The sequence below is a fragment of the Miniopterus natalensis genome, chromosome 10, assembly GCF_054644295.1.
Source record: "Miniopterus natalensis isolate mMinNat1 chromosome 10, mMinNat1.hap1, whole genome shotgun sequence".
NCBI lineage: Eukaryota > Metazoa > Chordata > Mammalia > Chiroptera > Miniopteridae > Miniopterus > Miniopterus natalensis.
The window spans coordinates 14,507,017-14,532,477 of record NC_142090.1 but is presented as its reverse complement, the minus strand read 5'-3'; the positions used below and the strand labels follow the sequence as shown (position 1 = coordinate 14,532,477).

At 53.5% G+C, this 25,461-nt stretch overlaps 1 protein-coding gene across 1 annotated transcript in view; it reads right to left on the bottom strand.

Moving 5' to 3' along the window:
• Positions 1-8,284: 8,284 nt before the first annotated feature.
• The window catches only part of PLXNA4 (plexin A4), a 399,973-nt gene continuing 382,796 nt past the window's right edge, over positions 8,285-25,461 (bottom strand). The window contains exons 28-32 of the mRNA XM_087821012.1: positions 24,610-24,800; positions 23,595-23,764; positions 19,432-19,644; positions 12,535-12,685; positions 8,285-10,600 (exon numbers count right to left, since the gene is read on the bottom strand). Coding sequence (XP_087677138.1) covers positions 10,505-10,600; positions 12,535-12,685; positions 19,432-19,644; positions 23,595-23,764; positions 24,610-24,800 — 821 coding nt within the window. The 3' untranslated portion in view covers positions 8,285-10,504. The remainder of the gene's footprint in view (positions 10,601-12,534; positions 12,686-19,431; positions 19,645-23,594; positions 23,765-24,609; positions 24,801-25,461) is intronic.

The following is a 25,461-nucleotide window of genomic DNA, read 5'->3' as shown; positions in this document are numbered from 1 at the left end:
CTGGGTGCTCACATACCATTGTAGTGTGGCAGGGTCTCAGAAGTTGTCAGGATGAGGCCAGCAGAATTTATGAGGCCCAAACAGACCAAGATTTGGCAATGTGAAGGTAGGGCTCTGCAGTGGGTCAAGTGTGCAAGGGGAAAATAGTCCCTGTCCTAGAGCCACACAACTCAGTTTGTCCCAGATTCTACCAGGAGTCGAGTATCAGCAGGGCAAGGCCACTGAAGCCAAGAGAATGGGGCTAGTGGATCTTCCCATGTCTGTATTTTATTGGGAAGCTCTATGCTATACTTGCATTTTAGGATTTGGACTGTTGAGAGAGTCTTGCTCTCACTACTTCACTCATCTAACAGACACATTTTTAGAGCAATACTCTATGCTGAGTGCCATCCTCCAAACTAGGGCTAGAGAGAGATAACACGGGGTTTTCCTTCAGGAGGCTGCCACTCAAGGCTAAGAGCTACCATTAAAAACTTACAGGACGTCAGGACCTGCTCTAAGTGCTTTATAATCCTTACGTCCTGATTCCCTCAACAGCTCTCTGTGAGGAAGGTGTTACTGTTCTCACCATTACAGAAGAGAAAAACCAAGTTTGGAGGTGGCGAGGAACTGGCTCCAGGTAACAGGGCAGGGCGGTGTTGGGCAGGGTCCTCACCGTTACCCTAGCCAGGGAACGTATTCAGGTTATAAAATGAAGATTGGGAAACTGGTTTTGGGGATCGAAGCCATCACTGGACAGGCGAGGGCTCGCTCACACAGTTCGGAGTCGATGGCCTATCCAGCCTGTGTTGCCAATGGGAATTCACAAAGTAGGGGCAAACTTCGTGGAAAGAGGTGAGAGGGGCCCTGTGGAGTTGGGGGCAGTGCAGGCAGGCACACTGAGGGAGACATCATAATCTGGCCCTTTTAATTGGGGACACAGGATGTGCCCTGGTGAATGGGGCCCAGAGCACATCCCTAGTGACCTACCAGTGTTCTTTTCTTGACCCCTCTGCTTCCTGTTCCCCCAGGCCCTGCCCTTGCATTGCTCGAGTTAGATGGGCTTCACCAGGGAATTGTGGGGGGCTTGGAAAGTGGGGGAGTGACTCAGGATAGGCTTAGAGAAGGTAATTGGTGCGGAGGTGACCTCCTTGCCTCCATTTACCCTGTTGGCCCCAGAGCAGCTATACCAAACCAGGGGAGGCTTTGACTTCAATGCCTGCTCTCTTCCCTGCAAAAGAGAGTCACTAGCTGCCACTCAAAGAATTGTTTCCTAAAGATAAGATATTCATGGAAGGGTGTGGCCTAATATAGAAAATAATGGGAGGCATGCTAGTGACAGTGAAGATAACCTAGTGACCCACTTTAAAGCTGATTGCTTTCTTCTAGCCCTGCTCCCTTTGTCCTTCCCTCCACCTGTTCGTGATCGACAGAGCACTCGCTCTGTGCTGGGCACTTGCGAAGCTCGGATAACATGAATCCAATCGATATGGTCTCTGCCCTCAACAATCTCACAGTCAAACAATAACAAATACATATTTCATAAGGTGCTAGATATTTACTTTTTGGCAATGAATAAATAAGGCATCTGTTATAGACTGATCTGTGTTCCTCCCATATTCAGCCCTAACTCCCAATGTGACTGGACTTAGGGTCTTCAGGGAGTAATTAAGGTTAAATGAGGTCATAAGAGTGGGGTACTGATCTGATAGGACTGTTGCCCTAATGAGAAGAGACAGCTGCGGTCTCTCTCCACACATGTGCAGAGGAAAGACCATGTGAGGAAACAGGCCGTTGCGTGCAAGCCAGGGAGAGAGGTCTCACTAGAGACCAACCCTGGCATCTTGACCTTGGACTTCCAGCCTCCAGAGCCGTGGGAAAATAAACGTCTGTGGTTCAAGCTGCCAGTCTGATATTCTGCTCTGGCAGCCCAAGCTGACTAATATGGCACGCACTCTAAATTTGTTACGGAGGCCCCAGGCCTGATCTGCTGTTTCGTTTGTACAATATCATTTTTATGAGTAATAACAATACTCCATGTATGTATGACCCTTTATAGTGCACTGTGTTTTTATCACTTTAATTATCTTAATCTCCCCTCCCCATAATCTCCTGGGTTTTGCAGAGCAGCTAGAGCTGTCTTCAGTTTATGGGTAGGAAATAGGATCACAGAGAAGTGATGCTGTGGGTCCTGGGGGCTGATGGTGATACGAGATCATGTAGGTAAAGGCGTCTGAGGGCACGGCAGGAACTTAGCCGTGTGTGGAATCCCAGTCCGCACTGTCACAGCGAGGTCACTGTCGCACCGCAGCCTGCCTCACTATTTAGGAGCAGGGAAAACACCTTCCTGTTCGTTTCTGTGTGGCTGGGTCATGATCACTCATTCCAGCTTTTCCCCATAGGTGTCCTCTGTCCCCACGTTGCCCCATGGTTGAAGGTGTCGTTTTCTAGAGGCTGCAGCTTCTCGGTCTCATTGCTGAGTGTGGCCTCTTCCTGGGTCGCCCCTCGTATCTCGGAAGGGAGCTCTTCCGGAACACAGGGGAGAGCTGTGGGCAAGGCTAGGATTCAGCCCTGTGGACACTCGCCAGCTCCCCTCCTGCTCCTGCTCTCAGGCCCCAGAGGTCCCATCCCAGTGGACACTATTCTCTCCTCTCCCCTCAGGGGCTCTGCTCGGAGGCCCGAGAAGCCTAAGGGTAGGAGGTTGGGGGGAAGCAGGGAGGCAGGGGAGGGCGCGCTGGAAGTTTGGTCGGCCTTGGGCGCCTCCAGGGTCTGTTACACACCCCCACTCCTTTCCCACCTTCCTTCCTCTCCCCTCGTCCACTTTTCTACTTTTCTGTGTCCTTCCTCGACCTGCTCCCTTCCTGATCCCCCTCTCTTGCTTTCCACTTTGAGTACGGGAACACTGGGATTGCATGGCAACTGCTCCATCCACTCCCCTGAGGCTCACAGAGGCAAGTATCTGTCCAGGGGCAGCCGGCTGAGTGACAGCAGAGGTCACAGCTCTCCTGGGCCCAGGCCAGGGCTGATGCTGCCCCGTGGGCATTTGCTCCCCTCTTCCCCCCCGCCACCTGGAGGCCCCCAAGGCCATAGGCTGGAGCGTGTGGCAGGTCAAGCTGCGGTCTGCGTCCTTGCTCCCTTCCTCCCCCTCCCCCATCCCATGCTCTTCCCCTCCCTCTTCTGGTTCTCCCCCAGAGACGGAATTGGGTTCAACATCTCCACCCTCTATCAAAGCAGGGAAGGGGCCTGATAACACCACTTACATCAGGTGTAGCTGGCCAAGGAGACCTAAAGCAGGGGTGGCAGCCTGTCCCCCCAGAGCCAATGCTCAGGGCTAGTGTGTGCCCGGAGGGCTGTGCTGAGAGGGGCTCAGAGGCTGGTCGGGCTCCAGACGGCAGCGATGTCTGCTGACCATGGCCCTGGCTGGTGACACGTGCCTCTCCCTGCCTCAGCATCATCGCTTCTGGAGGCGTCCGCTTTGTAACTGAGGACAGAGGCTTAAGGAAAAAGATGCCTCTCTGATGGCTGAGTTTAGACATTGCGTAGCTGGAGAGAGAAGGAGCCGTATCTCTACAACTCGGGGGCCGTCACCGCCTACACAGGGACAGCCGTCTCCCCGCCCCCTTCCAGCCAGTCACAGGAACAAATACCCAAGATTCCAAGCGGAATTATTATTTTTTAATAAACTTTATTCTATATTACAAATAAGTTTTTTTTTTTTTTGTTCTGAACTGCAAAATAGGAATGCCTTATATTTACATACACAGGTATACAATTAATTATAACAAAGGTACAGGAGCTTGCCTTTACCAAGTTACAACTGGGCTCCAATTGAAATAGCATAGGTTTCCTTTTTAAAAACTTTTTTTTTAAAATCTTTTTTTTAAATCTTACTAGGATACTCTTCTTTAAAAATCAAAACCAGAAGACCCTTATCCTCTAATAGATTTTACCCACCTATCTCTGAGGCTCGTTATAACACTGTTGTCTAAAGATATGTTTTGCTTGGTTCTAAGGGTCAGTGTTCAAAGTGGGAGCTTTGTGGAAACAGAAGTGGGGTGGGGCTGGAACGGGGTGACTGGGGCCCCTGCCTGTCCCTTGAACCACCCATTCTTCCTGTCCTTTCCCTCCTCCCCCCTCTAGTACTGGAGAGTTAACTCTGGGTCATCTGACCAGACAGACTCCTCTCCCCCATGCCTGTCGCCGAGCCACTGACTGTCGTGGTACCCTGGAGTTGCTGGTCGCTATGGTAACCTGGCAGAGCCCTACTAGACGTGATAGGCTGGTCCCTACAAACTAAAGCGGGGAGGAGGGCGGCTGCATCCAAGCCTGCCTTCCCAGCTCAGGGCTTGGGTTCTGGTTCTTGGTCAACGCAGCCAGCACACGGCTAAGCCAGGGCCCCGGGCCTCGCGGCCACTAGGCCCCCACAGGGAGTTTTGGAGGGAGGGTTGTCCACCCTAAAATGCAAAGTCATTGGTTTCCAAATGGAAACAAGATTCTTTGAGGTAAACTAGCTTTTCCTTTTAAAGAACGGAAGGTTTGACGAGCCAACAAGCTGACGGGAACATCGGGGAAGGGAGAGAGGAGAACACACGAGGACACGCACCCCATCTTGGTCATGGGCCTGAACTGCGTTCACTAGTCCTGTCCGGGAAAGTGGTCCGGGTTTCTTAGTGCCCTTTGCATTGCTCTTAACATATCCTCGGTTCTGAATTCTACAAAATGTGCTTGAGTCGGAAGATCAAAGATACTAGCAAAAGAAGTTCTAAGTCCAGGTAAAGAACCCCATGGGAGATGAGCTGCATAGACCTGTCTACTTGCCAAGAGCATGTGCCTTCTTGAGGGGGGCACTGGGGCCCCTCCATGACCAATCCCTAGCAGGGTCTCCCTGCTTTGGGGAAGCTGATGAGAAATGGGCAGGATTCAGCAACATTAGGGGCAGCCCAGAGCCAAAGCTGGACAGAGTGAAGGGGTGGAGTGGCAGGAATGTGGGGCTCACCAGACCCAGGACACCCGCCAGGCCCACCTCACTCTCTCTGCCAATACAAATACTAAACTCTTCTGATTCATTAAGGTTTTTTGTTTTGTTTTGTTTAGGTTTGTTTGCTTTGGGGAGGTCACTAGTATACTCCAGGTATTTAACTGGGCCTCTAATAGGTATGCATTACTTTTACAACCAAAAAAATCCTATGTATTTTATAAAGTTGGATACTCTCCCTAATAAAAAATAATTTTATTGGAGAGCAAAGACTTCTAGTAAAAAAGAAAAAAAGAAAAAGGTCTCTCTTGAATGTCTGAAATTTTACTGCAGAGACTCCTTTCTGAAAAAGAGGAACAGACACTGTTTCCCGGGGAGGGTTTTGCCAGCCTCCGAGCACCAGGAGGAGAGGTTTGCAGTAGGCCAGCCTCTCAGGAGCTGCCTCTTCGACGTCACCTGTGGCTGTGCCTCAGCCTCCCACCTCGTTTGCTGTACCTGTGGGGGTGACGTGGCGGTGACGTGGCCGTGATGTGGCAGGAGGCAGGGAGAAGGGGTAGCATTGTGGGCTCAGGCCATCAGAGGGGCAGCTTCGGGGGGATGCTTGCCCTGGCATGCCCACAGCCAGGACAGGTCCTGACCCGCTTCTGGAACAACATGGGGAGGCTCTCCTTGCCCCCCTCACAGTCAGGTACAGTTTCCTTTCTCCCTCCCGGCTAGTAATTTCGACCTTATACCCACGCATAAGCTCTCTCCTTAATCTTGAGCACTTAAAATATATAGATAAAAGATAAACAATTACAAAGCCTTAAATAAACAGGCCACATCCAGTTTCAAGGAAAAGGCAGGAGGTGGGGGACAGGGGTCCGCGGTCACCTGTCCTGAGGGCTGGTGGGACGAGTGAGGGGCTGAGAGGAAAGGCCCAGAGGGAGCCGGGCTCTGCCTGGCTGGGTGTGGGGCAGGGGCGTCTTCTCTGGGGACATGTGGGGACTCTGGTACCTGGAGATTACTTATGCACAGAAATGCCTCTCAGAGATGCGGGAGCTGGGGCTGCTGTTGCGGGGGCCCATTCCTGGAGGGGCCGGGAGAGGGTTGCCAAGGGGCCTTCTGCCTGCGGAGAGCTTCCCTCCGTCTTCCCTCCCTCCTTGCTCTCTGCGAGGCAGGAAGGTTTGTTCCTGATTAACAATGATTAACTTTGACCTTCACTCGCTTAGGTAGTTGACTTTGCATCCTGTGAAGCCAAAGGAAGTGTCCCCTGAGGGTCCCGAGAAAGGAGCCAGTGGGAAGCGGGGCTTTCCTTTTAGGTGAAAGCAAGCGGTCCTTTAGGCTTCTGGCCACGTCCATCGGCAGGGCCTGCCTGGGGCCTAGTGTGGAGGGCATTCAGGATGTCACTGCTGTGGCTCCTCTGAGGGGGCCCGCGGAGCCTGGCGGGGTGAGGGAGCCCCCCTCAGGGGGCAGTGTTGGGGGCATGGGCCTGAGGCAGTCAGGGGGCTGGGCTGTGAGGGCAGAGCTGCCCATAGGGGGCTCAGTGGCTCTGGGACTTTAGTGGACATATGGCCTTGGGGCAGAGGCTACACGTGCAGGAAGCAGGAAAGGGGGACAAACTCAGAAGCCAGACATGCAGGGGGACATGAGCACAAGGACGTTGGCTTGGGAAAGTGACGGGGGGGGGGGGGCGGGGTGTGGTTCTGGGACAGAACATGGACATTAACCCCAGGCTGCGAGGTGAGAGCTGGGCCTCAGGGGACAAGGTCAGAGACCTCACCGACCGGCAACCCCCCCTCTGCCTGGGCACAGGCCCGGACAGTCTGCCTCAAACTTTGGAATTTATTGAAAATGATTCTCTCTCAAGCACCTGGGGCCTCACTCACACTCCAGGGGCTCTTATGGGTGTGCGTGTCATTCTGGGGGTGTGAACGCACCTTGGCCTGTGGGACACTCAGGTGATCCCCAAATTTAAAACTACATTGAAAGAAGAAGGCAAGAAAAAGTATTTTCCTGAGGAAGTAACTGACACGATAGCCAACTTCACTTAATGGCACTATTTATAGGTACCAACAAATGTAGGGTCTCTCCTTACCGGAAGGACACAGTGGCAAAGCCCATACCTGGGTGGACTTGTGCCACCCCCAAAAAATGACCCATCTGCAGCTTCTGCTTACCCATTTTCTTATGTTCAGGACCCCACAAAGCTCCCCCATTTCCCACCCTTACCAGCCCTCAGCCCATCTCCCCCCATTTGAAAACCCTTGCCTAACCCAGGTTAGTTACTTGGACTGCATCATCTCCTGGTACCATTTTGACCTTGGTGCCAGGGGAGGTGAGGGGAGAGTGGTCCTTTCTCCCCTGCTCTCTGCCCAGGACTCAGGAGTCATATAAAAGTCCCACCTTAGACAGAACTGTGACCCTGCTAGTGAACTGTGATAGAGAGAATAGCCTTAGGGGACCCCCTTTTTATAGGCCTGAGTCAGGTGTGTGTGCCTCCCCATGCCGCCGGGGCAGCTCTCTGGCTGGCCAGGAGATGAGGGACCCCAAGGGCAGTTTTGGAGAGATCTGGGGAAAGGACAGCTTTTGGACAACGCCACCTTGCCTTTGCTTTGAAGCTTATCACACGTGCACCAAGAATCCAAACAAAAGAAATGGAAAGCTAACAAACAGCAAAAGGAAATAATTTTGACGGGCAGATGGGTTGTGGCTCTGCGTGACTGTCCTATTTCTCTGTCCCCAAGCAGGCCACAGGGACTGCAGGCAGACAGAGCACCGGCGACAACCCCTCCCGCCAAGTAAAGTAAAACCTGCCTGAGCTCCTCCCTCGGGAGAAACAGGAGGGCGAGCCACTCGGGCCTTCTCTCCCCTTCGCCCCCACATTCGTGTTGCTCTGAGGTGTTCAGAGTTTCTCACATAACGAAAACATGGAAAAAAAGTTCTGTACCGCAAAGGAACAATGCCAGCAATGACCGTCCAGTAAAAAATAAAAGCTGCAGCAGAACCATGATAAGTCTTTTTTTTTTTCTGCTTGTTCATTTTTTTCTCTATCTGTGCAAAACTTAAAAAATAATTCAAAGCACACTCACTCCTATGCACGCTCACACACACGCACAGCTTCCATTCAGCAAATCTGTGTTAAATATGTTTGTGTCTCTCTCCTCCCCAACCCTTGACATGTGCAAAAATATCTTAGTGGCCGAGCTGCCCCCTCCTGCCACCTCCCACATGCTTCCCTCCTGGCCTGCCAGGGCGCCTGGCTTCTTGGGAGAAAATCAAATGACCGGGGTAGAAATTCCATGCTTCTTCACCTGGCACTTCATTTGCCAAAACCTTTGGTTATTTTGCCCCCTCGACATGCATCTTTCCTCATCTCCCCCTTCCCGTGGGTTAGGTTTCTTGCGTTTTGTCCACTGTATGCCCTCCCTGATGCCACGTGATGCCCTGCTCTGGGTCACCACTCATGTCCAGGCCTCCCTCGGCCTGTGACCACCCTGATTTCCTACAGACAGGTGACCTCTTGTGCACCCACCAGTGCTTAGCATAGAAAGCAAGTGATGAAATGTCCCGGAGCTGCAGGGTGAGCTGATGAACAAGGGTAGAGAAGGGAAAGAAACATTTCAAAATCCCCCTACACAGGACAAGAAATCCTTCTGAGCTCTCTGCCTAGGCCTGGGGCAGACACACACACGCACACACACACACACAAACATGTGCACGAGTGTGTGTACATGAGCTCTCCCACATGCACGCATATCCATATCCAAAGGGGTGAGTGTTCGCAAAAGTACAAGATGCTCCACAGACTGTTGGAAATGATGTGGTTCCTTCCCCTTTCCACGTGGGGATGTGTGACCCTGGGGGTGACATGGCGAGACTCATCCCCAATCCCACCTCCAGCGACGCTTTTCCTTGTCTCCCGGAGTGGTGGACAACAGGACACCAGGGCTGCCAGGGGGGATTCTTGCTTGTGGTGGGAGACAGCCCAGATGGCCTCCAAGGTCCCTTCAAGATCCCAGGTTTCCAAGGCCCTCCTTAGAGCATCTCTCCCTACAGCCCCTGCGCACCTAGAATGCATGTCTGAGCACACAGTTACCTGGCTGGCAAAAATGATGTATCCGTAGATGGAAGGACAGATGGAGAGACAGGTGCCAGGGCTGAGGTCAGTTGTCTGTTCCTCCCCCCATTTCTGGCCGTGTCTTTCAACTTGACTTTTCGGTCTTCCCAGACATGACAAGCCAGGGGCTGAGTTTGGCTGGCATTTTGGCTGGTCTCTATGAGGCTCTGCATTTCTTTCAATGATGACTGATAAGAGATGAAGGAGGAAAGTGACCGAAGAGACAGATGAGATGTTGATGAAATAATTCCCCGGGAGGTCTGGACAGTGCAGTGACAAAGTTATCTGTATAGCGATGGCCCTGGATTCTGTCATTCTGCCAGGGGACAGAAGCTAGGCTGTCTGCCCCAGCCTTCTATAGAGTGGTCAGGAAGCATGGTGGAGATGGAGCCATGGAGCTGGCTGGAGGTAGAATCTCCCGGATGCCTGGATGCATGCTGCATTCTCTGTCTACCCTCAGTGAGCGAAGACCAAGGGGGATGGAGGTCCCTTCTCTGGACAAGGACCTGGCAATGGTACCTATGATTATGGTCGTGATTCATTTGCACGTGGGAGTGAATGGAAAACAACACATTCAGCTTCCAGGGTAGATGAACTCTCCTCTTCTCCCATCCATGTTACCTTTCTGCCACTATGAGCCAGATTAGAAGGTCAGGCCTGTCCCATGGTGGAACATAACTGCTCTTCTTTCTCCTGTCTGATTTCCACTGGCAGGGAAGGAGACTTGGCAGGCAGGTCCCTATGGGCATTTGGAAGAGCTCCAAGAAGGTTGGAAGGAGACAAGGAGGCCTCTGGATGCCAACCCAACAAGTGAGAGACAGCTCAGCTCACAGAGCACCTCCCAACTCATCCCCTGTCCCCAACTCCAGTTATATGCAGGAGGTCTGGCCTTTCTTCTCACAGTTGCAAAGGGATCATACCACTGACCGACCCCTTAGAGATGGAAACGTGGGAAGGGAGAGCCAGGCCCAGGTCTCCCCAGCAAAGATAATACTGAGTTCACTGCCTCTTCTCTAGACCACGGTTCAGACCGATGGGAACGCTCTGGAAGTGGAAGGTGAAGTAGCAGCATAGAAACATCTTCTGTCCACGGCTCCTCATCCGTCTGTGGGCCCTGCTGCTGATGTGTGGGGTCAGCTGGGGAACAGCCCCTCTGGAACCTTCTGGTCGGGCCCCTCGCTGCAGGACCAGCCTTCCTGAACTGGCTGAGGGCTGGTGGCTTGATTCAATTGTGTTGGCCAATTGAATTGACTGAAAGAGATTCAGTTGGGCAACTGAAAGAGAAGGGATCCAGGAAGGGGGGAGAGACAGAAAGAGGCAGAGAGAGAGACAGCGCTGCTCAGGGGATGCTGCTGACGCCAGTCGGAACTTGCACTTGGTAAAGATGATAATCTAGACTGAGGCACGGCTTGGTGTGTCCCTCCCTCCAGGGGGCCCTGGAAGGACGGTTCTCAGCTGTCTAAGCTCATGAGGGTTATGATTTGTTCTAGTTTGTAGGCCAGTTTCTGCTTCCCACACTGGTCATCGTGGTCCAGAGGCCCGAGGATCTGTAGAAGGGGCGAGAATGGGGAGGTTACCAGTTTGAATGCATATGTCTGTGTTCTTAGGGCACACACAGATGGGGCACATAGTCAGGGGTGTGGGAAAACATGTGCATGTGAAGATGCCACATGCAGTTGCTGGGTAGACAGATAGCTTGAGTAACAGGGCTGGGGAGTGGGGGGGGGGCATTCGGGCACGGGGTACACCTGTTTGCCAATGAGCACATACATCAGCATGTCTGAATAAATGTGTACATTTTACTGCCCACGTAAGATAGCTGACAGTGGGCAGAAGACACCTGTGCACAGGTGCCCCAGTTACCTGCAGGTTAAACCTCAGACAGTCCCATACCCCAGTGTCTCGGGGAATGTGATTTTGTGGATATTAAAACATCCCCCCTCCCAATGAAGGAAAACCTTAACTCATTTGGCTTCACTTTGTCTATTAAGAAACAAATATCACTAGAAGCTTAATACATCTTAAGCGTTATTGGTCATTAACACCTAATGGATAATGTCTGCCAAAGTCTTTTCTGAGATTGGATGGTTGGTGGAGGACAGTGACAGCGAGCAATTGTGTTTGAATTTGACTCAGACTCAGGAGACGTGGGTTTGAATAAGGGGTCTGCGAGTTTCTTGCTGGACGATCTGGGATGAAACATGTAACCCCTCTGAACCCCATTTCCTCGCCTGGACTGTGTGGGAACTGCAAGCCCTGCTCTGGGCTGCTCCAGGAGAGAGGGTAAAGCCAGGCAGCATACATGAGTGTCCTTTGCACAGAGCCTGCTCCAGGAGGGGCGCACAGCAAACAGGGGTGGGGTCCACTGGGGCTGGGGTCAGAGGGGGCGGGAGCAGCTGGGGGAGGGCAGGAGAGATGGAGGAGGCTGAGGGCTTGAGGGGAGGCTCCCTGAGCTTTGGATTTCCTGGCCCAGTTCGCGTATTTTTAATTGGGGAAGAACATGATAGAGTTGCCAACTTCTTAGCTGGCCAAGAATACCCATTACCAGTACCAGCGTTTCATAAGGATGGGCTCTGTTAACCCCATCCTTGTAGGCAAGGGCACTTGTAGGCTGAGGAACTTTTCCTCCGAGATGAGTTAGCTGCACTCACACGCTGGGTACTCTGCATTGTCCCTGCTTCTGTTATGTGGCCACAGACAGGTGCACACTTTGTCCTGGGCCAGCACTGGCTGCAGGCTCCCATCGGGTCCCTTCCTCAAGGTGCCCATTGCTGGCTTCCCCGCCACCTGAGGTTGATAGCAGTATGTGGGACATGAGGCTCTGCACCCCGTGGGGGCTCCTTCTTTCACCTGGGGTTCCTAGACCCTCTCTTGGGGACAAGGTTGGGAGGAGAGAAGCCAAGGCATAGAGAGGGTGGTCGTGCTACTGCTCAGATACAGGGAGCCTGGACCTGAACCCACTTGGTCTAGGCTGGCATGGCCAAGAAAACTCCCATAAACACCTTTGTACGACCAGAAAGAAGGTGGTGCCTGCTGCAGCAGTGACCTCAGGTGAGGTTTTCCAACCAGGGAAGACAGCAAGTAAAAACGGATTCTATTCTGCTCTGTTCTGTATCTATTCTGTTCTTTACACTAGCCTAGCCTAGCCTAGCCTAGCATGCCATACCGTGTCGTACCATGTCATACCATGTGGGCTGCCCATGGGGGAGGGATATTGCTCATTCAAAGAAAATTAGATCAAAGGGAGAAATGGAAAAAATAGAGGGAATGGCAGGGAAGAAATAGGAAAAAGAGAGAAAAAGAAAGAAACAGTTGCTTGATCTATGTATCTGAGAAGCACAGGGGTACATGCAGGATGCATATATAGAATGGAAGGTTTCTAGTGTCTTTGCAGCACAGCCCCAAGTCCTGGTGACAGAGTGTCCCCAGCAGAGGCAGGAGGCATCTGGGATGGTGCTCTTGCCCAGCAGCAGGTGCTCACCTCCTCGCTGTACTTGCCCACGTAGGAGAAGATCTCCGAGAGCGCGCTCATGGTGTTGAACTCGTTCATGTGCATCCGGGACTGCTCGGCCAGGTACGCATTCATGTCCTGGTCGCTGATGGCCGGCATCTTCCCGATGTCTGAATAATACCTGCCAGGGGTGGGTGGGGAAGAAGGCGGTTGGAGCTGTGCACATGGAGCAGAGGAGAGAGGGACACCACCGACACTGTGTCTGGAGCCGGCGAATGCCTGTGTGTGACCCCCTGGGGGCCACAGTGGGTACTCTCCCATCTGGGCTGCTGGGGCTGCCCAGGGAGAGCTCTCTGCAGCTCTGGATGCAGGAGGCACAGAGGGAGGGGGTGTGGGGAGTGGATCACACACTGTCAGAGGGTGGACAGGGGTGGGACCAGGAGTAAGGAGGGGCCATTTCCCACATCTGCTTTGCTCTCATCTAGGTCCAGTTGGTCTCTTGTGTCCCTCTAACACCCCTAGACATAAGAGTCCTCACACAAGCCCCAAAGATTCTTCCAAGCAATTGCTCTGCCATGATGTCCTCCCCTCCCTGGGGTTAGCCAGGAGGAGCTGGGGGTGGCTTGGGGACTGGAGCTGGCAGAAGGCAATCAGTCACTGTCACTTGCAGCTGTGCACTGCTGTCAACTGGTTAATTAGATGCCGGCATTTACATTTTTAATTTTTGCATTTTGACATTTTATAGCAAACCCCAACTCTCCTGCCAGAGGGGAACTGTGCAGTTTCCTAATGAGGAACCGAAGGGTCCAGTGTCCCAAAGACAGCCCCACCTACCCTCTCCCAGACACTTTCTGGATGTGAGCCACATAAATGGGGCCGCAGGATGGGGTGCCTGCACAGGCAGGGCGGTGCTGAGACAGGGGGAAAGCGCACCCAGAGTCCCTAAGAGATCTTCAGAGCTGGGGAAAGCAAGACTGAGGACCTAAAATAGAGGAGGGTGCGGGGACAGTTGCCAGGCCAGGGACTAGGGTGAGGCAAGCATTTGGGATACAATATTTTAGGAGAAGCTCTCACCCTCACCTGTGTAAATGCAGGTGACAATGACAGGCGCAGGGACTTCCAGGACTCAAGGCTTGATCAGATAAGGCATTCTGGAAGCCCTGGTTCAGTCTCACCCGGGACCCCAGCCCTGTATCTCTCCCACGCCCCTCACTGCGCCGACCACGGCCCCATCAGTCTTGGTCCCCCACCTCCACCGCTCCCCAGCGGTGCCCAGGCGTTGGGTGACAGGCTGGCACAGGTGGCAGTCCTGCGCTACTCCAGTCATCACACTCAAGGCCTGCGGTGGGATGACAGTTGCTTCTGTGTCCGAGCGTTCCCTGGCCGGTGGGGCAGGACGGCTGTCTGCTCCGAGTCACAGCCGTGCCGTGACTGCAGATCCACCGTCCCGTTCTGTCTGGAAATGAGGAAGGCAGCGGGAGGGAGATGAGATCTGTGCCCTCTGGCAAGGGAAGGGGCGGCTGGAGAGAAACCCTGTCCCTCAGGAACCTGCCACGCAGACACACTCGCCAACTGCATTGTTGAGCTGATTGCATTTTGGCGGGAGGTCCTGGCCCGTGACATGCTGTCGAGATAGGCACAGGGACAAGAGCTTAATGAAACAGCGTTTCTCAGAGGATCCTGGGGCTCAGGCGAGGCCCTCCTGCCCAGTCTATTGGACTTCCATCCTTCCCGGCCTTGTTTCAGTGTGGGGTCCTCTGCTCCCTGGTCCCTCCTCATCTTCGCAAGTCCAGGGGCCTCAGCTCCTGTCCTGTCTCATTCTGGGTCCTGCACCCCACCCCACAACACCCTCAGGCTCCTCAGGGTTCTGGGTACCTTAATGACATTCCAGGTCTAAAAGTTCCAGCCAGAGACTCGATTCATGGCCACTGTTTCTGAGACACAATAAATGCCAATGTTCCATTTTATGGCGGAGACCCGGGGGTTTCAGCAGTGGCTCCCAGCCTGGCCACTCCCAAGGAGATTTCTGTCATTGTCCCCTCACAATTCCACGCCCACTGAGCAAAATGTGTTTGTCAGGTAAAACGGATATGTTCTCAGGTCGCACTGGTGAAAAACATGAACAAATGACCTGAACTCGAGCTAACTCAGCTGGAGGGTCCCGAGGCCCCTCCAGGCACTTACACTCTGTCACCCCTGGGCAGTCAGAGTGACTGAACAAAGTGGCAACCAAGGTTCCCCCCCATAGGACATGACTGTCACCAGAAGCAAAGACCCTGCTGTTTCCGTTACCTGCCCGTGAATCTTTCACAGGTAGATGGATGGTTCTGTCAGACTTTTTGTGAAAGCACCGGGGCTCCCACTGCGGCCCTCCTGGTCCCTGGGGTATGTGAGACCCCAGGTTATGGACCACATCTCCATGGAGACAGCAGATGCCCACACTGTCCCTTTGCAATGGCTCGTAGCACACTGAAAGCCCAGTGCCTTTCTCCCAAGGGAATACTTAGGAAGTGTGTCTGCGTGAGAAGGAGGGGGTGGCGGGGCAGGGTTGAGAGTAGAGTGGGGAGAGGGCAGGGGCTGATCTCATCTGAAGTCGTGGTCCCGAGGCCCCTGCCTGGGCCCGCCTTGCGTATTCTCTCTAACCGTGAGGTCAGGTCCGCACTGAGCAGCCCCGTGTCTCCTCTGTTGCTCGTGTGTGGAGGGCCCTGGATCGGACCAGTGCACGCCTGGGACCAGAGCACTAGCCCACAAGTGGCCTGGCCACATGTTCTCATTCTCAGCATGTTCTAAATTGCTGACTGCGTAGCCACGGACAGCGCAATGCCCTGGATGAGTGTGGGGCTTGCGGACCTGTCCCGCTCTAAGTGCTAAGTGCTAAGTGCCTGATGCTAAGTGGGCCCATCCTACCTGCAGGGTTTGGCACCCCTGCCATGACCTCTCCCTATTCCCCCCAGAGCTCTGTGCAGCCCCACCTTCTTGACAGCAGCTCTCGGACCCGATAATGACCCTGCCCTGGCATCTCTCCGCTGCATGCACAATTGCTTCCTTCTCAGCCTTTGCCATGCGGGCCTTTGAGCTGGGCTCCGCCACCCAGAAGCCTCATTGACTGTGAAGAATGCCACTATGCTCCGTTAATGAACTTCAACAAGTGTTCTTATCAGCTGGCTGTGCAGCAAGGCGGGGAAAGGTCGGCCCTGGCCCCTCTACTTGAACTTGATCCTTTGGGATTTCTGCCTGCGAGTCCTTCTTCAAAGAGACAGGTGCTCTCAAAGTCCCCAGAATGCCCCTGGCAGCTTATCGAGGAGGTCCGGGCCCCATCCCTGGCCTTGCCCAGCTTTCCTTGCTGCATCTACTCATACCAGGTGGATGCCTGCACCCTTGTGGTCCCTCAGTCCGTCCTGGGGAGCTGCTCTAAAGGAAAGTGCCCCGGGGAGCTGGCTCCTACACTGTCAGCAGGGTTTCACATGTGCGGGCTTCTACGGGATGGGCGCGGTGTGTAAGGGTGGGTGTCTCATCTCTACATTTAGGATCAAGAAGGTGTTCTCCAAGCCCTGAACCCTTAGAGAAGAACAACGTGCTGTCGTTCCTTTAAACACCTCAAAGACAAAGATGAGACGTAAAAACACTGGAGCCTGGTGCTCCATTGTCCCCGGATACTTGCCTTTCAGGCCCTGCACACACACGTCTCCCCCGTGAATCATTCACTGACCTCACTCCCCAAACTCCCTCTGCTACGGCTTGTGGGGCTGGCCAGGCGCCTGTCTGTGTGTCCTTCACCACAACGGCCACAGGGAAGGGCCAAGTTTAATCTCTCCCGAGTGCCAAATGCACCCATGATGGATACCATAAATGTTTGACCCGGGGATTAATGAACAAGTTAATGAAATGTCTATACTTCACCTCCAGTATTGCTCCCAGGGTGAACTGTCACCGCTTTACATTTTGAATAGATGGTTTCCTTAGGCGGCATATTTAAATATTTAAAATTCTTAACCTTTTCCATGCGGTGACACCTGTGATCGATGGCATCCATGTGTGTGACACGCCCCTAGTCCAGTCCCAGTGGGCCAACTGTGACTCCACTGCACTCATGCCTACGTGGAAAGCCTGTGACTGCGAGGGAGAGAGGCTAACGTGGCCCCAGGAACGACCTTGGAGCTCTTCCCTTTAAAACGAGAGGAAGTTACTGCCGAACATGAACATTTTACTGCTATTGGTAACGAAGCAGAAATCACAACTGATCATGACACACCAATTCGTGGTGGTAGCACGGTTGAGTTCAGCTCTGGAAGATGAAGGTAGCAGTTGGTTGCTGCTGAGGAGCCAAGAGAATCTTCTCCTTTCTCTAGATGTGGCCACGAGCCAAAGCCCTAACACCTGGACGGAGGCAGTGAAGACTAAAGGTCACAGTGGGGCCACTGACCATCAGCACTGCAAGGTATTTGGAGGCAGAAATGGGGTGGAATAAAGGGACAGAAGGTGGGCAGAAGGACTCCTAGGAGATACAAACCAGCAGAGGTGTGAGAAAGTCATCCAGGCTGGTCAACCAAAGGAGTGACCAGGCCTCCCGAACCCCACCCTTGTATAGAGAGGGCCAGCCAGGGAAACCCTGGCTTCTGTCTGTGATGGAACAGAGGCTTCTCTAAACGTGTGTGGGATGCAGTGAGTTACTGAGCCTGAGTCCTGTGCAGGCTGCCTGCGAGCTCCCAGCAGCCAGGCACTGAATTCAGAGGTGGGAGAACCACAGCCACAAAAGGGGGGTGGTGTACATCTGTCCTTCTGAACCGAGGCTGCCAGCGCCCTCGGCAGGGTGAGGTGGGAGGCCAGGCTCGCTGTGGGTCCTGAGTGAGTTCTGCACTCCGGACTTCCCTTCCCCTTTCAGGGAGCCAGACAAGCTCAGAGGTCGCTCTCCCAGGGAGTGAGAGTAGGACCGATCCATTCACCACCAAGTAAGAAGTGCTCTGGGCTTGCTCTCCAGGCCTGTCACTGTGGCTTCCTTACCCCTCCATCTCTGTACCTTCATCCCAGAATGAGAGGAGAAGGGATTTGGGACCTCAAGCAAGAGAAAAGGGCTTTCCTGAGAGCCACTGGTTGCTAAGAAACTGGTGGCATAAGGAATGGAAACCATCAAACCACTCTGAAAAATAACCAAATGGACCGGGGTTCCTCGTGACCTGTAGCAGCTGCGTGGCACACATCTCATTTAGATCGAGTGACGGGGGCCCATCAGCCTGGCGCAGGCATTATTCTGACCTCCAGCTAACCGGCCGTGTTCCGGGAGCATCCTCTATGCAGATGTTTTATAAATGCTCCCAGGCCTTCACATCCCCGCTCACTTCCTCCCTGCCTGAGGTCCTGTCACGGAGACCTCGCATCGGTGCGGGGGCCACCAAGAGCCCAGCTGCTGCTTCTTTCTCTCTCTCTCCACTCAAGAGCCGCTGACCACACCACAGGGCCCGCTCCTGGCAGGTCTACTGTCAGAAGCCTGAGCCACTGTCTACGTAGAGGGAGGTAAGAGCCTCTCTTGGTGACTCAGACACAATCAGAAGCAAGAACAAAAGAGTTAGCTCTCTCTGTGACGGCCGAGGCCACATGGCCACCACATGCACGAACAGGAAGGGGCGGGGAGGGCATGAAAGAGCAGAGGGGAGACGGAAAAGTCAACCCTTTTAGAGCTGCTACTGACGTGGCCAGGACCCCCCCTCCCCCAGTTATTTTCTTTGTGCAAGGGAGGGCATTGCACAACTATGAAGACATCTCTCTGTCTTTCATCGCCGAGTGAGAAACAATTTCTGGTCTTTTTTACTTTTTGAAAAGGTACCAAATCTGAGCTCCCATCCAGGTTGCCTATCTTTAAGCTCCCTTGAGAAAAGGGGAGAGGGACTCTATATCAGGCTTGTGGTGTAGACTGTGCAGGTTGGTCACTGCACAGAAGTGCTCAACAAATCAGGCACCCTGGCGGGGGGCACTTCCTTGGTAGGAAGGGCACCTCCCTCAGTTCACACAGGATACCACATGGGTTGGCAGAGCCTTGTCGAAAAGTGTCATAAACAGTAGAAAAGAGATTTGGGAGTCAGCTGAGTTTGGGGATCATTTTCACCTTGGCCACTTAAGTCATCTTGGGCTGACTACGCAGCCATTCTATAGGTATATTTCTTCACCTTCATGGGCACAAAATGAGGTTATGAATCCTGACCTCATATTCCAGGGCTACCGTCCTGAATAGGTAAATAAAGCGTCACCTGGTTGCTTAGCTCAGGTGCCTGGCGTATGGAGCTGATGCGGCCCAGACAAACCATAAGTGTTCTTTACCAGGGATTAGCTTTGCACAAGGCAACCCAGCTCCCCAGCTTACAGGTGACCCTCGGGTCGCACTGCCTGAGACTGTAATCAGATCAGGGCCTCTATGGCCGAGAACACAATGCCAGGCCCAGGGCAGCAAGAGCTCACCATGCGAGAGTCAAGGGACCGAGACAGTGAGAAACAATTCAGAGTGACAATGATATCCCCACAGGACATCGGGGGAATTGTTGGATGGACAGGGGCAGATGCGGAGAGGCCTCCAGCCTTTTTGTGGCAAAACGTTATTCAGTCCCTTGAAATCTTTTCTATTTTTATTTTTGTTATTTATTTACTTTTGGTGGGGATTACAGCAGGGGCCTATTTTTCCTTCCTGGGTCTAGAAAGTATTTCAGCCACTAAGACCTGAGCTTTCCATGCAGGGAAGCAGAGCCCGGGGCCACTTCCAGCCAAGTTTGGAAGTTCTTGGTCAGCTGCTAATACAGGGTGTGTGTGGATGTGGGTGCTGCAGTTGCAGGATAGGGCCTTGTGAATGACTCATCTGTAAGCCCCAGCCCCCCGTAGAGGGAGAAGAGGACCCCTAGTCAGGGAAGCTTCCAGCCTTGGCGCCCCCAGCCTGGCACTTACCTCTCTACCCAGTTCTTGTAGCTGGGGATGTCCTTGGCATAGAGCAGCTTGTTGGAGGGGGAGTCCTTGCCCAGCCGGTGCTCCGACGTGGAGCAGGAGTCCATGAAGGTCTGGGCCACCACGGAGAGGCAGGCATCCGTGATGCTGTTCTTGTGGATGTCAAACACAAACTGGGGGTTCTTGATCATGTTGACCCAGAAGCGCAGTGGCAGACTGTGGAGGAAAGAGGCACACAGTCAGGGGGGATGGGGTGAGGGGCCGTAGCTTGGCCCGGACAGTTCTCTGGAGAAAGAGAAGAGGCTGGGAACCAATAGTTCTTAAGGGCCATCTCTATGCCACCAATTTACCTTTCTGGAAACTGAGGATGGGCAAGGCTGACTAGCCCATCCAGAGAGACAACATGGACGGGCCCTGGCCAGGGTGTGGTGCCCAGCCGGGACTGCACAGCTCAGTCCCCCTCACAGCTCAGGCTCTGGGGTGGGAGGAGACACGATGGGTGCTGTGAGGTGGAATTCCTGACTCTCTTTTCCACTGCCTGCCTCCTATGCCAGATACAAGGCACATCCAGTCGGCAAACCCTAAATCACAGCCTGGAATCTAGGCTTTGTGTCTTGTTCTCTGCCATGTGTGGCAGGACTCGGGAGAAGTCACACCTTCTGCCCTGCCTGGGAACATCGGCTTATTCCTACATAGTGAAGGACCAGAGTGGGGCAGTTTTAGGGGAGCTGACTGACTTCTCATTTCCGAGTTGGCAGCATAGAAAACCCACCTTCACAGCCCCTCATCTGCCCCACCTCTTTCCTCTTTCCCCTCCCTCTTTCTTCCAGTTGGCACCTACTGCATACCAGGAACTGTGCTAGAAACGGGGGTGCAGTGTGACTAGGACACATCCCGTGTCTTCTGCATTCTGGTGGGTTCCTGGGGAAGTCAGACATGCAGCCAAGGATGCGCTCTGAGGAGTATCCGTGCCAGAAGTGAAGGATGTGTGGGTCCACCGTGGGACACTGGGAGGTGCAATCAAGGCCACCCAGAGGGAAGTGGCTAGAAAGTCTTCACAGAGGGGATGACCCTTGATGGTTTGAGTTTTAAAGGTGCACAGGGGTTCCTTAGCTGGAAGAGGTCTGGACAAGGTGTTGGGGGGAAGAAGGTGCTGCTGGTAGGGGCCTCAGCTAAACAAAGGCCAAGAGCAGAAAAACCGTGCATGGTGGTCTGGTAACTGTCAGTCACTCTCTGTTGCTAGAAAGGGTCCCCGGGCATTGGGGAAACCTGCCCACCTGCCCTCTGCTGACTCTCTGATTCTGTGGCTTCCATCTGGCCACTGACACGCAGGTGAGGAAGCAGGGTGGCACCAACCAAGGGATCTCGATTTCCCTCCCCCTGCCCCACCACCTCGCCTCCTGCCACTTCCCTCATGTTTTGGTTGCCGTTCTCACTGTTACATTCCTATGTGCTTGGCTAGCCTCTCAGAACTTAAACTCTTTGAATTACATATTTCAATGCAGTGTGTATGATAGTTCTATAAGTGCTGTATTCCCAGCAATCAGTACATACATTCAACAAATGCTATAAATACAGCCAGACCTCACATTCAAAACTGTCAATAAGTATTTAAGTTCCCACAAAGTGTGCATCGCAGGGCGTGGCAGGCAGGATCGAGTCTGACCATGTTAAGCGGCACCTGTTTCACCCTGGGAAATTCAGATAGAAAATAAAGGGACAGCACAGAGAGTCATGACCTAGGGGTGGAAGTCAGGGTCACAGCAGCTGCCCAGGGGGAGACCATGACAGCTGGGCTCAGAACCCTGCCCAGCCGATATGGTCTCCTGTCCACACCTTCCTGTTTCCAGAAGTGCGGCCCTGAGGAGGGACCCTGAGAGCCCATATTTGCTGCATGGTTGTTTTTCCCCTCCTTAAGCCAGTTGCGCTGATGGCAAATCAAACCAGGAAGCCAAGGCACCACAGCGAGTCTCCTGCCTAATGAAATATTAGCATATTATTAACATTAGCCCTGGATTAATCTCTGGTTGATTGCAGCCACTCAGGCTAAATGAGCAGGTCTATTTAAAAGAGACAAGGTAGGGAATGTGGAAGGAGGAGGTAGGGAGAAGGTGAGTTACAACTTTGGCCAGGAATAAAGAAATACTCTCTTTTCAATCAGGGACAATAAACTCTAAGTCAATATGTAGATCCCATAATTCCCAGATTAACTGCTGCTTGCATGGGTAGCAATGACAAGGGCCAGGGGAGTGTCATTTGGTGAAAGACCCCGAGCCTGGTACCGTTCTCCACTGCCCGGCCTCCCTGGGGACTGGGGTCCTCTGTGAATTGAGCACCTGAGAAGAAATGGCTCGAAGGGTGGTTCTGCTCCCACCCCAAGGACATTGTGACATCCTATGGTGGCCTTACCCCAGTAGGGCATATAGGCCGAAACACACAATTTAGGTACTATTGCAGGTAATCTGCCTATAATGGGCTACAAGGGCATGTAGGGAGGTTTTGAAAACACCAGCTCTCCCCAGCCAGACCAAGATGTCTGGACAGCGTGTTTCTTATATTTTGAAGACTGCTGACCTCAGTTGGGTGATAAGTGGGAAGACTCACTGGCAGAGAGGAGGAAGTTTAGCAGGTCGGGACGTGCCCCTTGGAATAATTCTGCCTGTGATTGCTAACCACCACCTTACTCAGAGGCAGGCTGGCTGGCTGTCAGGCTCTGGGCTGGTTGTCAGCGTCCCTGGCTGTGCCCAGTGCCATGAGAGATCAGACCGGGCAGGACGTTAGAGGCACGAACAGCCTCGGCTGCACTGAATGAGGAATCCAGGCTCTCAGTCTTATTTCAGAAAGGCTGGAGAAGTCCGTGATGGAAGATCTCTTGTGGAGAATTAGTGTGGGGGTAAACCCTGCTCTTCAGACCCATGGTCCAGACCTGTGTTCCTGCCCAGTTTCTCAGCGCCAGGGGAGGTCGCACTATTCCTCAGGTAAGGAGATGAAGAGACAGAGCCTACCTCCTTCAGTAATGTTTTAGTACCACGGGCTGACTTCTGCCCTCATCTGTGTTTCAGTTTGGGGCTCCAGGCCTGATGTCAGGGTGCCTGGCTGTGCCCTAGCGCTATGCCAGTCCTCGCAGGTGGCAGGTGCTAGGAAGAAGGCTCATGCTGCCTTGGAAGAATGTCCTCAGGAAGAGCAAGGGACAGGAAGGCACTTCTCAACTGAGGGGACTCAATGTGAGCCAGCTTTGTTTGCCTGCGCTGTGTGGAAGTCTCAAGTAGAGACCATCCTGGCCCTGCACCTTCATGAATATTTATTGAGTCCCAGCTCTGTGCAAGGTCTATCCCCAGTGCTGAATACTGATGTGTGACCTTGCAGTCTCAACTGGAACACGAACTGCTCACAAACCAAGGGAAAGGATGGTACACAGTAAAGGAGACAGAGACCAGAGTGAGACACCCAGCGTGACAGTCAGTGTCGTATTGTCCCCAAGGCAGACAAAGTAGTTGTGGGGAGGTCTCTTCCCCACAGGGAGTTTGGAAAAGGACTTTGTGGGAAGGAAAGACCATCGCTTCTTGAACAGAACAGAAATACCCCTCCAAACCTGCTGAGGAGTCACTGTTAGACCCGCCCCTCTGTAATCCGGGTGCACACAGGCCTCTGTCCAAAATGCTGCCTGCCTGTGTCTCAGCCGCATCTCAGCCCACAGAGGGCAGGGGCCGTCCGATCACCTCTGTACCCTCAGTGCCCAGCCACAGAGGGCAGGGGCCATCCGATCACCTCTGTACCCTCAGTGCCCAGCCACAGAGGGCAGGGGCCATCCGATCACCTCTGTACCCTCAGTGTCCAGCACAATGTCAGGCACACAAGAGGTACCTGGCTGTGACAGCGACCTGGCCCCAACATTTGGCAGGTTATATTTTGCTCATTTAGTTGGCTACATAAATGTTTTTAATTGATTGACTGATCGCTTGGAAAGAAGGATGATTGGACTGGTGGGAAGTGAGAGAGGAAGAAGAAGTGAGCTTAAAGCAGTAGGAGAGGGTGGGCAGGCCCAGAGAGAGCCTGCACCGAGTCCCTGCTGGTGGACACCACCCGCCCTTCTCACAATGGCCTGCAGCCACCACCATGGGCTCCGCCGGCCTCCCCGACTTGTCCCCTGCTCTTCCTTCACTCACCAGTTGCTTTTCCAGGTGTGGCGGACATGCGGGTCGTGAATGCCATGCTTATCGGCCTGCTCATCCAGGAAGTCAAACATGTACTTGATGGCCAAGGGCAGGGCGGAGCCGCGGTGCGCGGTGCTGAAGATGGTCTCAAACAGGTCGTCCACGAACTTCTGCAGCGTGCCCTGGGGAGGAGGGGGCGCAAGGCCAACTCAGCTCCGCAGGGAGCGCTCAGGACGGCTCTGTAATCCGCCTCGCAGACTGGGGAGGGGGGACCCCCAAAGAGCCGGCCAGCTTGGGTGAAATCGGGGAAGCGCATGTATTAAATTTCCCCCCTCTTCATCTGTCTCTAACGGCGCTACATTTCCGCTGCTCGTGGGAAATGGATACACCACTGATGACTGGGCCTAAGCAAGCCTTCCTCTGCCAACAACACGGTTTGGTTTAACACCCTCTGGCGGTGTTATTTCAGCACTTTTCACAAATGCTAATGAGCAACTCTCTGGGTCAGGGCAGACAAACACAAGCTGTTGGTTTGGTTCGGGAATTATTCAGGCCAGCTAACGAGCAGTTACCGTGTGGCTGTGCGCAGAGCAGCGCCCAGGCCAGCCCCCAAGCGACAGCCTCGGCAGGCACAGAATGTCCCCAGAAGCTGCATGGGAACCGGGGCCTGGAAAGTCACTGATGGGCCCCCTCTCCATCACTAGAGAGTGTATGACACCCAGAGAGGAGCCGTTCTTTCAGGGGATGGCAGAAGAACGTGAATAGATGCGGCTGGTGCCTCTATATTTGAGAGAGGGCACAGGGAAGGACATGAAACTTTGGACTGGGTGCCAGCACTGATGTAGGGGTGGGTTTGCCTGGAGCACCAGGTTGAAAGTATCCTGAGGTTCTGTGCAGGGAAGGAGTGCTGGGTGGCGCCCGCCATGAGTGGGTAATGGAGGGGCACTCTCACAGCTCGGGCATCTCTGGGGGTGGTGAAGTCCCTTCCCATACCCGCATGTGCCCCTCGCCACCTGAAGTCTGATACCTTAGTGGCCAGCAGTCGTGTCAGATAGATTTCAGACACCATCTTGCTCCCCCGGTCACCCTCCTTCTGGTCCCCGTGCTCGTGGTTCTTCACCAGGTGCCACATCTTGACTCCACTTTCCAGGTCAGGCGTGATCATGGGTGTGCGAGAGCGGAGGCTGTCGGGGCTGCCCGTGTACCGGATCATGTTTTCTGCCAATGCAACGGGCCACATGTGAGGTCACGCAGCGTCCCTTGCTCGCAGCACGCCTGCTCCAGCCGGGGCCACTACTGTCCGATCCTTCCTGCAGGTTTCCTCTGCCATCACCCTGCCTCGGCTTAGTCCATTCCCTGGAACTGGGGGGGCCCTTCCCGCCCCCCACCCCCAGGACACCTGTGGCTGCTTCACCCCTCCTCTGCCCCTCCCTCCTGTGCTTGCATCTTGCCAGCCCTTAATTATTCAATTTGTAAAGGGATAAGCTTGTCCTCTTTTACACTTTTCCTTGTAAGAGCTCTCAAGTCATGTCTCAGGATGTGTTCTGTGTAGCCAATTAAGGACCAACGCAAGAGCAGGTAGCCTGTCTCCCTAATGACTGTGGGCCAGCCTGGTAATTGTCTTGTCAACTGCTCACCTTCACCCTCCCTTCAGGCCCGGGCCTCTTCTTTCCCCTTCTTTGCTGAAATATGAGGTCTGGTGAAATGAGGGGTGAGCAGAAAAGATCAAGGTCCTACTGTGTGCAGCACTGTTCTACGTTTTCTTCTATTGATTTTGCAGAAGGATCCTGTCATTTTGGGAGTTTTTTTCAAGCCTTGTTTTGCTCAGAAAACCAGGTCTCATTGCAATCGGGCAGCTGGCCCCAAGGCACACAGATGG